Genomic DNA, 14,437 nt, shown 5'->3' with positions numbered 1-14,437 from the left:
GGGGAAAATAGGTAAAGGGGACTAAGAGGTATAAATTTCCAGTTACAAAGTCAGTCAGTCATGGGATATAAAGTACAACTTAGGGAATAATCAATAATATTGTAATAATTTTGTATGGTGACAGATGGTAACTAGATTTAATGTGCGGGTCATTTTGTAATGTATATAAATATTGAATCACTATATTATACATTGAAAGTAATATTATATACCAACTATATTTTAATTTAAAATAAATAAAAATTTAAAAAATAAGTAAAAAAACAAAAACAAAAACCCAACTCTTTGTATGGTGGCAGACAGTAACTAGACTTATCATGGGGATCATGTTGTAATGTATAAAAGTATCAAATCATTATGATGCACACCTGAAACTAAGAGGATATTGTAGGTCAATTATAGTTCAATAAAAGAATAAGAAATCTACCCTAACCCAAAGCATAAAGGAAACTTTTTCATATATAGCTTCCTCAGACATCCCATCCATCTGACAATTTATTTGATATTCTCCCCTATTTAGCAACTCTCCTCAGGTGGCGTGGATTTCTGGCAAAACACTGTCCTTCTCATTTAATGTACTTACATATTTCACTTACAGATATTTCATTCGAGACTTCTAAGAGCCCAATAAAAAAGGTGTTATTAACCCCATTTACAAAAAGAAACATGCTCACGGAGGCTTTAAGTGATTTGGCAGAGTTGGAACTGACTCAAGTCCCATGACTCAAGGAGTCTAGCTCCTATTGGGCTTCTTCACTTTTCCTGTACCCACCTAAATGGTCTAAATGGATTTTTCTTTACATATATCCCATGTTAAATTCAAAGAATAATAAAGATTTTTATTTCTTCCATCCCACTCTAATTAGTTACCAGTTTTATTTATTTATATATGTTCAGCCTTTTCCAAAAAAGCATTTAAGGGCCATCAGTTCTCTTTGACCTAATATTTTAACATTTTCTAATAACATACACCATAAATTCACCATAACACACATAAACACAGTCATACGCACACAATGGGTTTCTTTAAGATGGCCACTTTTCAATACAGAGACCACTATGAGCAAGTAGAATGCAGAAAAATTATTATTCCCAGATCACTGGTCTAGCATTTAAGGTAATTAAATATCTCTCAAAGTATGTTCTAAGGAACACGATTATCTTAAGATATGCCTTCATCCCCAAGTGAGTTCTGTGGTCAAATAAGGTTTAAGAAACTCTCATCCTGCATCTCTCTCTTGCCAAGTCACACTACACACAAGTAGATTAAAAGACGAAGAAATCAGGCGTGCCTGGGTGGCTCAGTCGTTAAGCGTCTGCCTTCGGTTCAGGTCATGATCTCAGGGTCCTGGGATCGAGCCCCGCATCGGGCTCCCTGCTCGGCAGGAAGCCTGCTTCTCCCTCTCCCACTCCCCCTGCTTGTGTTCCTGCTCTTGCTATCTCTCTCTGTCAAATAAAATCTTTAAAAAAAAAGAAAGACTAAATCATAACAATAAATAAACCCACTCAACTCTAAGTTCCATCAAGACAAGGGTCATGTCTGTTTTGTTCATCTCTGGATAGGCAATATCTAATACACACAGTGCCTAAAACAAATGTAGGCACTCAAATTTTTTTCTTTTAACAAATCAATTATTTGTTTAATGCAACATTTCCCATGAAGCCTTTTCCCTTTTCTTTTCATTTGCTGGGCCACCATACTGATCTAACTCATTCCTTCCTGACATGATTATCAAATGGAAGTCAAAAAGGCTACATTTATTGTGTAAAATTCTAACCACACATCTCTGGTTAGTGCAGACTACTGGTAAAGTCAATCGTGAAAATGTTTAGTATGGATTACAAAATAAACTTTCATTCTGGGGGCCCAATTCTTAGTATTACAACCATGTAATCCCAATGACCCCAAACAGTCATAGCCTGTCCACAGAATAGGCTCTATTAAAACTTGGGAGCAAGGCCAGAGTAGGGACTGAAACTCCATTTTACACCTTTCCTGGAGCTTTGTAGGCTCAGGCACTGTTGTAGCCAACTGCCAAGAAACAGCATCAAGGGAGCTAGTCATCACAAAAGGGCCTTTGTAAACTGCTGCAAATTAAACCAATCAACCCACTCTAAAACTAGCACTCTGAAGAAACTATAACTATCCACTTTTCTGCTTCAAAGAATTTCTTCTGCTTCTCACCAATAATTCACTTTTGCATTCCTGAAGTCACTTGTTTAGCTCTTTCTTCCAAGAAAAAGGGAAATTTTCATTAGCAAATGTGAATAAAGCCCAAATAATACCACAAAATAGTGTTGATTTTGTGGTTAAATCATGTCATTCATTAACATTTGTGAGAACTGTCCAAGTAATACTAACCAAAGAGGCTTTACTTCAAGTCAACTGGAAGTGAGTGAATTAAATGCCATCCAAACATTTAGCATTGTTAAACAGACCCAAGAGGAGCGTTTTACCCAGCCAATGCATCTCTGTTTCAAAGTAGTGTTGGTTAACACCAACAAGCTCACAAATCAGGATTCTTCCATAGGAGACAAGGCAAGAGAATGGGGCATGACAGGACAACACCAACTATAACACTGGTCCCCCCTCCCTATGAGTGTCAAAAGGTTGACAAAATGGAATTGAGGGTCAACTTACTAACTGATCTCTCTTCACAGACCTATTCATCTCTCAACACATTTATCCAGGTAAAAACACATTAAAAGATAAAGGATGAATTTAAAGTGCAGTTGAAAGCTAAAGAAAAGCAAAACTACAACCACAAGTAGGGTAGACAGTACAGTCCTTGGTGATAGCAGGATTTACTGACTCCCTCTGATTTACATGTTCCTTTAAGCACCTACTGGGAAAAGTATCTCTTTCTCTACACTTTCCATTTCCCTTAGTTACTACCCATCTCCCCTGTCTCACCCTTCCCCTACCCTCCTACCTTGGTCCTAAACATGGAACTCAAAGCAATAAGGCTGATCGGTCAGACATGGAAGACTACTCATAGATAGCACTCTGGTCTTCCCATGGGAGGGAGCTATATAACTTAACACTGGCTACAAAGACAACTTTCCCTGAAACTTTTAAAACCGATTTTTTAAAGATTTTTAAGTAATCTCTACACCTAACGTGGGGCCTGAACTCACAACCCTGAGATCAAGAGTCACATGCTCTACCAACTGAGCCAGCCAAGTGCCCCTCAAAGCAAATTTTATTTGTTGACAGAAAAATGTTACTGCTCAGTAGAAAAAATAATTGTTCTATCTAGACTATGCAGAGTTCTAAAGTAAACCAAAAAAAGGCATAAGCCCTTTTCCTCCATATTAAAGTACTTTTCCTTACTTGAAACTTAACCCGAGTCAAACAACTTGGTTGTATCAAATACACAAATCTAAGCATTTGTGTAACAGAAAGATTTCACTAAAGGAAAATCTTTCAGCAATAATAGTGCTTCACCAGCTACTATTGTACCATCTACCATGGCTTAAAAACTCTTCTGAAAATTAAATACCAATCTTTATACTGCCAGAAATTCCAGCAATTGTGTAACAAAAGGGCTTTCTTTGACAATTTCTAAGGTTTTAAAAATAACTTAGTTTTTTTATGTACAAGTTACAGCATCAACATTATTTTTGAAGAAAATAACTTTTGCTTAAATTTGAAGATCTTCACTTCTTTGTGCATTTTAAACTGTGTGCTACTTGGCAATACCATTTTCATAAATACTGCACAAGCCAACAGTGGCAACAGCCCAAGCATGTAAATGCTGAATGAAGTGAACCAGTTCCCACAGGTTTCATTTTCTTTCTCCCTTTTATTTATATGTGCTGTATATAAATAAAGCAGAGTATCCTTTATGCTCATTAAATTATAGCACAGATTTTTCTTAAATGGAAAAATACCGTGTGAATGAAAGATGGGACAGACACAAAGAAAACGCTCTTTTTTACATTATTCATTAAGTAGGCCTTCTTGGTTTTAAGCATGAGTAATATAAACCATCATTACTTGGTTTACCATTGTGGGCACTCCTAACTTGCCTCAACTATAATAGAGGGGGACATGTACATAAATAGGAATATGTTTAAATCAATCAATTCTTGGCATCTTTGCATAGCTGCTCAAGGGAGTAACAAATTAGGTCCCTTAACATAAGATAAATTAAGAAGAAGCCCTCGAAGAATCAGCCTATGAATCACTATATGAGCAAAAGTGATTATTTTAGAACTGCCTGAATAGAAAAAAAGCAATTACAAACTAAGACAAAGAAAACATCCATATCTCAAAATAGGAAAAAGGTCAGTTTGGTAAGCCTCCAAGCATTACCATACCTGGCTCAGAGAAAGTGTCACTAATATCATCATCTTTGTCATCTTCATAATCCTCTTCCTCCTCTTCCTCCTCTTCGTTTTCAGAAAGTTCGTGCTCACTACCAAATCCTTCATCATGGTCCTCATCATCAACATCCTCCTCGTCTTCCTCATCATCTTCAGGACTGCATTTGGTTGGCTGTTCACCCAAGTTGTCAGAGACAAAAAGGGAGTAATTGTGCTCTTCTTTTTTCTGGGATGAATCTGAGACCAATGTGCTGGCAGAAAGGCTGCTACTCTCTCCTGCTGCAATGGACCCAGGACCCTCCTGGGACAGGGGACTGAGCAATAGTTCCTGGGTTTCTTTAAAAGGCAAAGCTGGAGTGGCATGACCCTGAAGAGGCTCCATCCCTTTTTTCTCGGGTCTCTTTGCTACTGCACCACAGTAGCAGGTATTCTCCTTTGCTGCATCTGCGTGAATCTGGCTCAACAAGGGCCGGCTCTGCTGCACTGGGTTGATCTTTACCTTTGCCTTTTTTACATAGTCTTTACATTCAACATGAAAGTTCACCTTGTCATTATGATACATGTTGGTCTTCACCATGATCTGTGTGCTTGAAGTGGGTTTACTTGCTTTTTGGACACAGTCTGACAAAGGGACCTCAGCCTGAAGAGTTTTAGAAGAACACACAGGGGCAGCTGCTCTGCTTGAGATCTTTTTACTAGGGAATGAAGAAGGCAAGGGATTTTGTTTGACACTGAAAAGTGAATCAGGGTAATAAAGGGAATCGGAAACAGACTGAGAGTCCTCACTATTAAGCTGGGCCAAAGTTGGAGTTTTACTTATGACCTCTTCATCTTGGTAAGGGCTAGAAAAGTCATCAAGACCCAAGTAATCCACTTCTTTTGTTCCCCAGATGTCACAGCTGGTTAGTTTGGTGTACTTTGTTAAGTCTTCACAGTATGTATCCCACTGTTCCCAGTTTGAGGTTAAAGCACCCTCATTATCCAGGACATCTGTGAAAGACTCCAGATTTTCAATGTCTTTGCAGTCCTCCAAAGAAAGGAAGTTGTCTCTAGGATTCTGCTGATAGTTCATCTCTCTATCCTGAGAAAAGTTTAAAAAAAATCACACACCATATTTTAGGAAAGAAATATTCACCTCCATCCTCACATCCATGTACCAAATTGATAAATCAGTACTTGACCTCTGGTCTGTTTTATTTTAAGATAAAGGCTATTTACATGTCACTTTACCAGTCCATGTAATATCATTTCCCTGGGCAAGGAAAAAAAAGGGAAAATATGCCCCTTTAGAGGCTTAGGTATGGTATAAATATCAAGGGCTCTTGAACTTTACTATAAACACTCTTCCTGAAAAAGGTTTACATTTCCTGATATTTGACTTAGAAGGATTTGGGGATCTCCTCTGAAACAAGCTTCAATTACAAAGCAAATAATGAAGACCTTACCTTCATCACAGAAGAATTTGTCTTCTTAAGCGAGAACTGAAATATAGAGGCAAAGTGCAAACCAAAGAAGAGCTGAAATTCCACCACAGAAGGATAAGATCTTTGGTAAGACCTTGTTAACAACGCTTGGGCATGGGGACTACAATACTCCTCACGAGTGTGATACTCCTCATGAATAGAGATAGGATTTTAAAAATATGTTAGTGAGACTATGCAGCCACTAAAAAGAATGCAGTTAAAGTCTAATGTACTAGCATGAGAGGCTGCTCACCAGATGTCTGTACATTAAAAGGATTAAGTTACAGAATACTGTATCTATGAATGTGTCATCCAATTTAAAATACTCATGTATTTATATATGAACAGAAAAACTGCTAGTAATACTTATCTTTGGGGAAAAGGGTTAGAAGGTGGAGGTTCAGGAAGGACACGAGGACATTTTCGGTTTGTTTTGACTTTTCCATTTGTTTGGGGCCTTTCTTGTTTTGCTTTTGCTTATGGGTGTGTGTCTCTGTGTTCTAAGAGCTTTAAGGAAGTACAGTTTGCAGACCGCAAAATTCACCTGTATTAAGTGTACAATTCAATGATTTTTTAGTAAATTAACAGATTTGTATATTTAGTTTTGCATTCATGTTGCTTAAGCTGTATGTAATTAAATTCTTCTTAGGAATCTTATTTACCTCAAGAATAAGTGATAAGTATACCACTTGGAATTGCTATTTTTACCTCATATTCTCTGTGTCATATGCTTTGCTTAATGTTATCATTCTTAAATATCCCAGTTGAAGAGTCCTTTAGCAGTTAGGCATAACAAAAAAGACAGCTTCCCATCCTCATCATCAAAAACTGGACTTGAATATATTTAGATAAACTCTCCTCTTATTATTTTCTTTTATGTGTGTGTGCATGTATTTATATAAAAATAACAATTATTTTTATAGTCATAGGCATATTTTAAAATTCCAGTATAATTAACATATAGTGTTATATTAGTTTTAAGTGTGCAATATAGTGATCCAACAATTCTACACATTACTCAGTACTCTTAATCCCCTTCACCTGTTTCACCCATCCCCTCATCCACCTCCGCTGCTCTTACTATTTTCAATGGGTTCATACAGCCTTCTAAAATTACTAGACTGACAGTCACAAGAATCAAAATTGACATCCTTTTTTCTGTTCAGGCATTCATAAATAAAAAAAACTATACCACAACATTTTTACCCCAAATCAATTAAAGCAGAATCCAAGAAAATGTTACTTACCAGTTCATACATGAAATCTGGATCTGAACTGTTTGCTAAGAGATCTGTGCTCATGAGAGTCTGTTCTGAAAAGGTGTGGCTTCGAAAGGCATCCCCAAAAGGCGGATCCATTCCGCTTACACTAGGCTACAACAGAGTGATTTTAACTTTAGAAAGTTAAAGACTACTGCAAGACCGCTCCAAGACCAATTTATTACACGCAACTCCCACACCTACTAACTTATTAGTTTCACAACAATTCTGTATATTTTCTACCCTTTAGCACATTTGAGAGATTAAACTAGCATTAAACTGTGAACTTAAATTAGGAAAATAATGAAGATGCATTAAAAATAGAAAAAGAAATAGTGGCAACTGTTAATAATACCTAACTTCCAAAAATTAAAGCTTATTTAGCCACTAGAATCAGCATTCACTACCCTAATGAGTACTTTTATTCGGCTATAGAACATTTCTTCAAATGCACCTCTAACAACATTCCCTCTTCTATCTCTCATTCTATAGTCCTAAGTGAGTCCAGTGTCTTATTTCCCCAAACAATCTGGAAGACAATCTGGGCACCTTTAGTGCAACCAATGCCTCCAGGAATGTGGTGATGAAGACAGGATCAGTCAAATATCCAAAAATCTTACTGGTGAGACCAGAAACTTGGGCATGAGCTCAGTAGTCTTAATCCTGATCCCAGAAAAGGGTACAATTCATTCTGTAATAAATAAGGGAAAAGAGACTTGGCACCCAGAGTTGATGCTCCTTCTTTTCTCTCCATCCCACTTTTCCATTTCAACATCTATATAAATCACTCCAGATGGAAGTCAGGGCCTACACTCCTAAAGCAGCCCAAATAAGTGAAAGGCCTTCCTCTGAAATCTAAACTGGATGAAGGAAGAGGATGTGAAAGAATAAAAATTCCCTCTTTGCCTTTTTGTTCTTAGTCTGCAAGTTTTTGCTGAAACTTTAAAAAAATTCTATTAGTCTATTTGCTTACATTTCTCTATTCATATACCTTCCACCTACCACAAAGTGGCCTTCTTACATGCTCTCCTCTCATGTTTTTCTTTACTGGTACTTCCCAATCCAGTCTTTTCTTTCTCTAATTTTCCCCAACCCTACCAAGCTGCAAGCTCAAAATAACTGTTATAGCTCTAACTTCAAGTATTCCACAAGTAACAAATTAAACTCTGAATGGGAAAGAACTCCAAATCAGTACATGCAGTCCACTTGGCCCAGAGATTGGGGTGGAGCTCGGCCACTGGTCTTCTTAATATCAGCTCGCTTTCTTTGCCTCTGAGCCACTGGAGAATCCCACAAGTTGCTTATTTTCTGTGCTCAAGGCATAATTCTGCTTGGCCCTACCTGAAGCCACTTAAGAGTCCCTGCCCTCTCCTTATTTCTAGGTTTCTCCTCAGCACTGAACCCAAAGAGAGAAAGGGGTAAGAGCTAACCACTGGAGGAGGACAGGAAGAAGTCTGGATGTGCAGTGGGGACACACAGAGCTTCTTTTATTATTTCAGAGATTGCCTCAAACCAGGACTGATCAATTCAAAGTAGTTACCATAATATAAATAGATCTGATCATTCTCAATAATTTTTTATGAGTATATGTGTATGTATGAAAGAGAGAAATGTTGAAATCTCTCACCATTTCCTCTTAACTACTTTTAAATTCAAAAGGCATAAATGGAAAGGAATAACTGGGAAATAAGAAGTAGACAAGGAGATGGACGTGGGCTTTCTGTGGCAGATTAATTTTCAGGGGAGTTGGGTGAGCCCACCTACAGCCAGCAGATCTGTCCCCCTTCTAACCAACTTTTCATTCACCATGTTTCCCGTGTCAAGCTCATTATATTTCAAAGCTGTAGCAAAGGAAGAAATAGAAAATGTCTTAAAATGGGAGTTTGTCAAGTTGTGTTAAGATTCAGAGAACTTACAGAACCAAGAATACTGGCTTTCTGCAGTGGGAAAATATAAAACTTTGCACCTACTCTGTATGATTTACCTGAGGCATTTCCAAGCCCAGATCCTGTGAGTCCGATCCCAAACTTTTTTTTTTCCTCGTTTGTAAATTCTTTTCCAGCTTTACTTTTAATTTCACGATCAAAGACGATTTTCACAATAAATGGCAGGTTTTCCCAGAATGTCTTCAATTCAAATGCTTGGATCACTGCTTTTTATTTATTTTTTAATAGTTCTGTGTGAATCTGTCAAACAACAACACAAAGTAACTTCACTGAGCACCATTAAAAACAAGTTGACCTTTCAAAAATGACATTAACAAAGAACACTTTAAAGGAGTCTTATAGTTGCAATCTCAAGAATTTGGTCATTTCTTAGCACTGACTATCCTGAAATTCACCATTCCTCTCTTTGTTTCTAAAAAAGGATAGGTCAATAACTAATTGGCAACATTAAAAAAAAGACAACAACAACGCCCTGACAAAATTAACTGAGGCCTATCTTTTCCTGAAACACATCTGAAAGATCTACTGTATCTAATGTTTAAAGTAAAGCTCCCATTCACTTTATGTTCTGTATGAGAAAATATGTCACAACATTTAATTCCATCTATTGTATAATCATTACTGTAAAATTAATCTACATTTTATATCTCTTATAAATCTGCAAGAAGAGTAATGAATACATAAAAGTCAACAATGGAGGTTGCCTGGGTGGCTCAGTCAGTTAAGCGTCTGCCTTTGGCTCAGGTCATGATCCCAGAGTCCTGGGATCGAGTCCCCATAGGGCTCCTTGCTCAGTGGGGAGCCTGCTTCTCCCTCTGCCTGCTGCTGCCCCAGCTTGTGCTCTCTCTCTCCGACAAATAAATAAGATCTTAAAAAAAAAAAAAGCTGTTAAAAAAAAATTATTCCAGTAAGTTTTTAACATGTTTATGCTGGGGGGAAATAGGAAAATACCCTGCAGAGGGGTTGCAAGGGTTAAATAATGATTGCAAATCACCTGGCATAGAGTCTTAACTGTGGTAGACCCTTAAATTTAAATGTTAATTCCCTTTTCCCTCCTCTGTGAAGGCCTCAATTAAGGGGGTCTAAACAGCTATACCCACTTCATCATCTTTTCCTACATCAGTGGTCCTCAAAGTGTGATCCCAAGACCAGAAGCATCAGCATCAACTTGGATTGTGTTACAACTGCAAAATTTGGGGCTCCAGCCCAGACCAACTAAAGCAGAAACTCTGGGAGTGTTTCTCCCAGTTATGTGTTTTAACAAGCGCTCTAGGCGATTCTGACTCTCCCTAAAATTTGAGAACCACTGTCCTGCACTCAACACCTTGCTGTCATTCAGTCTAGTTGCAATATCCTTTCTTAGATTGAACCAATTTAAGCTGAGCTGCTCCATACTTAACACATCTGGAGTAGAGGGTTAGAGTGGTACATTACATCAATTTCAAAGGCCTCTGCAGAACAAGTAAGAGACTGTCAACCAGAGATTCAATAGCTGTTCCACTTAATTTAGTAAAAATTGACAACCATTTGTATTTCCTGGATCTTTGCTGGGCTCTCCCCTCTGGCGGGCTATCATTCCTACCTGCTGTTTCTAGCCTAGGAAACACCATTAAGTGCCCAGCCTGGGCGTACGAACAGAATTAACTATGCATTTCAATCCCATGCTACAGTCTAGGCTCCTGACAAAAGGCCAGTTCTGGTCCAGTTCCTCCTTATGTGGCCTCATGCCTTGATCCTACTGCTGATATATAATCTCAGTCCTAATTCTTCCCTTGATTCCTGTGAGAAACAAGGTCAGTTGCCCTTTCTTTTTTTTCTTTCTTTCTTTTCTTTCTCTTTCCCTTCCTTCCTTCCTTCTTGGGGTGGGGAGGAGCAGAGGGAGAAGGAGAGAGAGAATCTTAGCGATGCGGGGCTTGATCTCACAACCCTGAGATCATGACCTGAGCCGAAATCCAGAGTTGGTTGCTTAACTGACTGAGCCATCTGGGCACCCTGATCAGCTGCCTTTTCCAGACCTGTTACTTCCAACTCCAAAAAGGTGTATGATTCAAGTGATGCATTCAATGAAGTGGGTCAGTATAATCCTGGTCTACAACCTGGATCTGGGAGAAAAGTGTGATATTCTCTAAAATCTTAAGTTTACCCTTACTAAGCAACAGGGCTGAAGACTCGAGAAAAGATTAAGGTCTATTAAACAAATACTTATTGCCATCAACTAAAGACACCATCTACCAACAGCTTGGTTTATCAGGGAAAACCGTGGACAAAAAAGGGCTAAGTTCTAGTTGCAGCTCTCATTTGCAAACTATATATAACACTGGGTAGGTCAATCTTTCTAAGCCTCTTTCTCCTTTCTAGAAAGAAAACAATACTACTAATAATACTAGTTTCCTAGCCACCGAATCTTCTAAGCCATAAAACCATAATACAAATGCAAATAGAGGTAACCTCACTTTTTGAAGTTCATGTTACACCACTTCGGTTTTACAAAGACCTACACTGGTACCTGTTTTTGCTAACTGAAGGAAATCCAAAGAGGATTTGTGTTTTTATGAAAATAGGTGAAAATAGTGTTAAGCGTTTGTTGTCCACTGGGCCCTTACAGAGGCAGAACACAACCCAAGCACAGCAGCAGGTACCCCGCCCAGCTCCTTCCCCAGGAACCACTCAGCATCTCAGTACCAAGTTGCCACAGTTCTGAACTGTGTCTGTGAACATCTGTGCTTTATCTCGATTTATTTTGTGCATGCATTAGCAAGATGTATCCTAAGGTATCAGAAAATCCTATGAGAGGTTATTTTCTAGGCCTGGGAATGCTCAAAAATTTTCCACATAATTAATGGTAAGTGCTTCTCCACTTTACGCCATTTCAGCTTACGAAAGGTTTCATAGGAGCACTCTACTTTTGCATAGCAGGAGAAACTTTTTTTTTTAATTTTATTTAAACACTTGACATCAAAACTAGGTTGTCAATGCAGTTAGCAAAAAGAGCACTTGTTTGGAGAACTTGACAGGAGACCTGGAATCCAGTTTTGATCCCATAATTAAAACTAAGCAGTCTTATGAATCTGAGCAAGTTATTTAAATTTATGCCTTAGCACCCCACTGAGGAATGACAATTATTCTCCTTTAACTATAACAGGGATGTTATGAGAATTTAATGAGATATTAAATTAGGATATACTAATAAAATAAATCTGAAAGGTGATTATTATCAACAGGTATATTTTGCCAATGCTTTCCTTTGTTCCACAGCTAGTCCATCTCAGAAACTTAACATTTGTGACAGCTACTGGCAGCAAGGCTGAATGTTTTAAAGACACCATTTCCCAAAGAGAGGGTACCCATTAAGAGTTGAGCACATCCTCCTGGGATAGTTAAAGGTCCTTAGTTGCTTTTCCCAGTCTTTCAGTAGCAGCAAATAGGAAGGGTGAAGGGCCAATTTTACCCCAAGCAGTAGAAGGTCTTTTCATTCTCTGAAACTAATGACCCAAGGTCACAACCAATTATCTTTATCCCCACGGTTTTGCACCCATCTTCCAAAATTCTTGGTACCATTCCAAACATTTATTGTGAAACGACCATGAACAACAAAATTCACCACCCAAAAGTGGAAAGAAAAGAAAAAATAATAAAGGTTCTACAGTAATTACCATTACACAGAATCTTCCATAATGATACACTGCTCCCAAATCATCTCCTATACCAGGGAGCCATATACAAAGGGTATATTGATGTTTAGATGGCCAAATAACAAAAGGAAGGTGTAACAACTTGCTCTTCAGGATGCCTTCACACTTCTTTGGGCTTAAGAATACCCATATTTTACTCATAGCTTTGATATTAAAGTTATGTACATTAAAAGCAATGGTCTAATTTCCCAATGTGTAACCTAAGAAATATTTGTTCCAAGGAATGTTAAATGGTTATTCAATAAAAGGGTTATGAGGTTTGGAAAACACCACATTAAATAAAACTGATACATTGACTCTATGTAGGGCTTCTTGCAAACTTTAAGGTGCTAGGTACTAATGTGCATTGTAAATCACCAATAGGTGACTAGAGCAGATACCATTTCCCAAACTTACTTGATCCTAAAGTCCTCTACCCTGCCCTCAAGCAGACCAAGACTAGTGTTATTAAAAACGACGACAAAAAACCCACAACACCCTAAAGGAAAGGCTAAATCAACTTCCTAGTTAGGAATTCCTTTTTTTCCCCCCAAAGATTCTTATTTACTTGAGAGAGAGAGCACACAGAAGGAGAGGGAGAGGGAGAAGCAGACTCCCTGCTGAGCAGAGAGCCTGACACAGGACCCTATCCCAGGACAACTGAGCCACCCAGGCACCCCATGAATTCCTTTTTTTTGCAGCTCTGGCTCATCAGTTCTCAATACAGTTTTATGGGTTTTTTAAAGGGAAAGAAGACTGTTGTCCATCAGAAATATTTGCCAACAGATTTTCTGTACCTGGGCTCATTCAAAACTATTCAACAACAGCTCCTAGGCACAGGAAAATACTCTATTAACAGAAAACTAGCTCTCTGAAGCAATGTGATGGGTTCAGGGCAGGCTGCCCCAATATGCCGCCCTCACATATTATTTTTAATTGAAGTTACTCAAGAAAGAGCTAGTGCAAGAAAGACACTCTTCCTCTGTCCCCCTGAAAGTAAGAAATAAATTTCCCCATGTGAGAGGTACCCTCCCTGCACCTGGGAGATAGAAAGCATCCTTACTGCCAGAGATAGGCAATTCAGGGCCAATAAGGCTATATAAATAAACCTTATTTCTTCATTAATTTGCTACCCTAAGCCCAAACATCTTTGTGAACTCTTAACAGATTTATTGTTTCTTTGTCTAAAAGGTATAAAAGTTGCCTGCTTTGGTCACTTCTTTGAATCTTGTATTTTGATGAGCTCCCATACATATAAAATTAAAATTTGTTTTTCTTCTGTTCATCTGTCTTGTGTCAATTTATTTATATCAGACCAGCCAAAGAATCTAGAACCTAGAAGGGAAGAGAGGAAAAGCTTTCCTCTCCTACAAATGATATGGAGCAAATGACTGATTTATGAGCAGTAATGGTATCACTTGAAGATGGCCACGGTTCAATATCTTTCATAGCTTTTTTTTTTTTTTTTTACCAGGTCCTACCCTGGTTTTTTTGGTTCTCTACTTGAAAATATGTTGAGGCTTACTATGTACATTAGGCAAGGCAAAAGGTGAAGTAAGGTAAATCACCAATAGGTAAGGCCAAAGGACTTTTACCAAAAGCTCATCCCTGGGACTGCTTAAACCACTAATCCAAACTTTGAAAGCCAAACCCAAGAGCTGACTGGAGTGCCAGGCAGCCTACACACATCCAAGAGCCCCTAAATTTTGCCTCTTCTGAATCTGAGGGTTTCAGCTGATTCCTGAGAGTCCATATATTTTTCAAAGGTT

The 14,437-nt window shown here is 38.2% G+C and overlaps 1 protein-coding gene across 2 annotated transcripts in view; it reads right to left on the bottom strand.

The window, feature by feature from the left end:
- The window catches only part of CREBRF (CREB3 regulatory factor), a 55,021-nt gene that overhangs the window by 26,228 nt on the left and 14,356 nt on the right, over window positions 1-14,437 (bottom strand). For both annotated transcript variants that reach the window (XM_032403728.1, XM_032403729.1), the window contains exons 2-4: window positions 9,036-9,237; window positions 7,040-7,165; window positions 4,324-5,410 (exon numbers count right to left, since the gene is read on the bottom strand). In XM_032403728.1, coding sequence (XP_032259619.1) covers window positions 4,324-5,410; window positions 7,040-7,165; window positions 9,036-9,044 — 1,222 coding nt within the window. In that variant the 5' untranslated portion in view covers window positions 9,045-9,237. The remainder of the gene's footprint in view (window positions 1-4,323; window positions 5,411-7,039; window positions 7,166-9,035; window positions 9,238-14,437) is intronic.

This window comes from Phoca vitulina, unplaced genomic scaffold (assembly GCF_004348235.1).
Source record: "Phoca vitulina isolate PV1807 unplaced genomic scaffold, GSC_HSeal_1.0 scaffold6, whole genome shotgun sequence".
Taxonomy (NCBI): Eukaryota; Metazoa; Chordata; class Mammalia; order Carnivora; family Phocidae; genus Phoca; species Phoca vitulina.
Note: the sequence above shows the minus strand (reverse complement) of the source record. Positions and strands in the feature narration are given on the sequence as shown.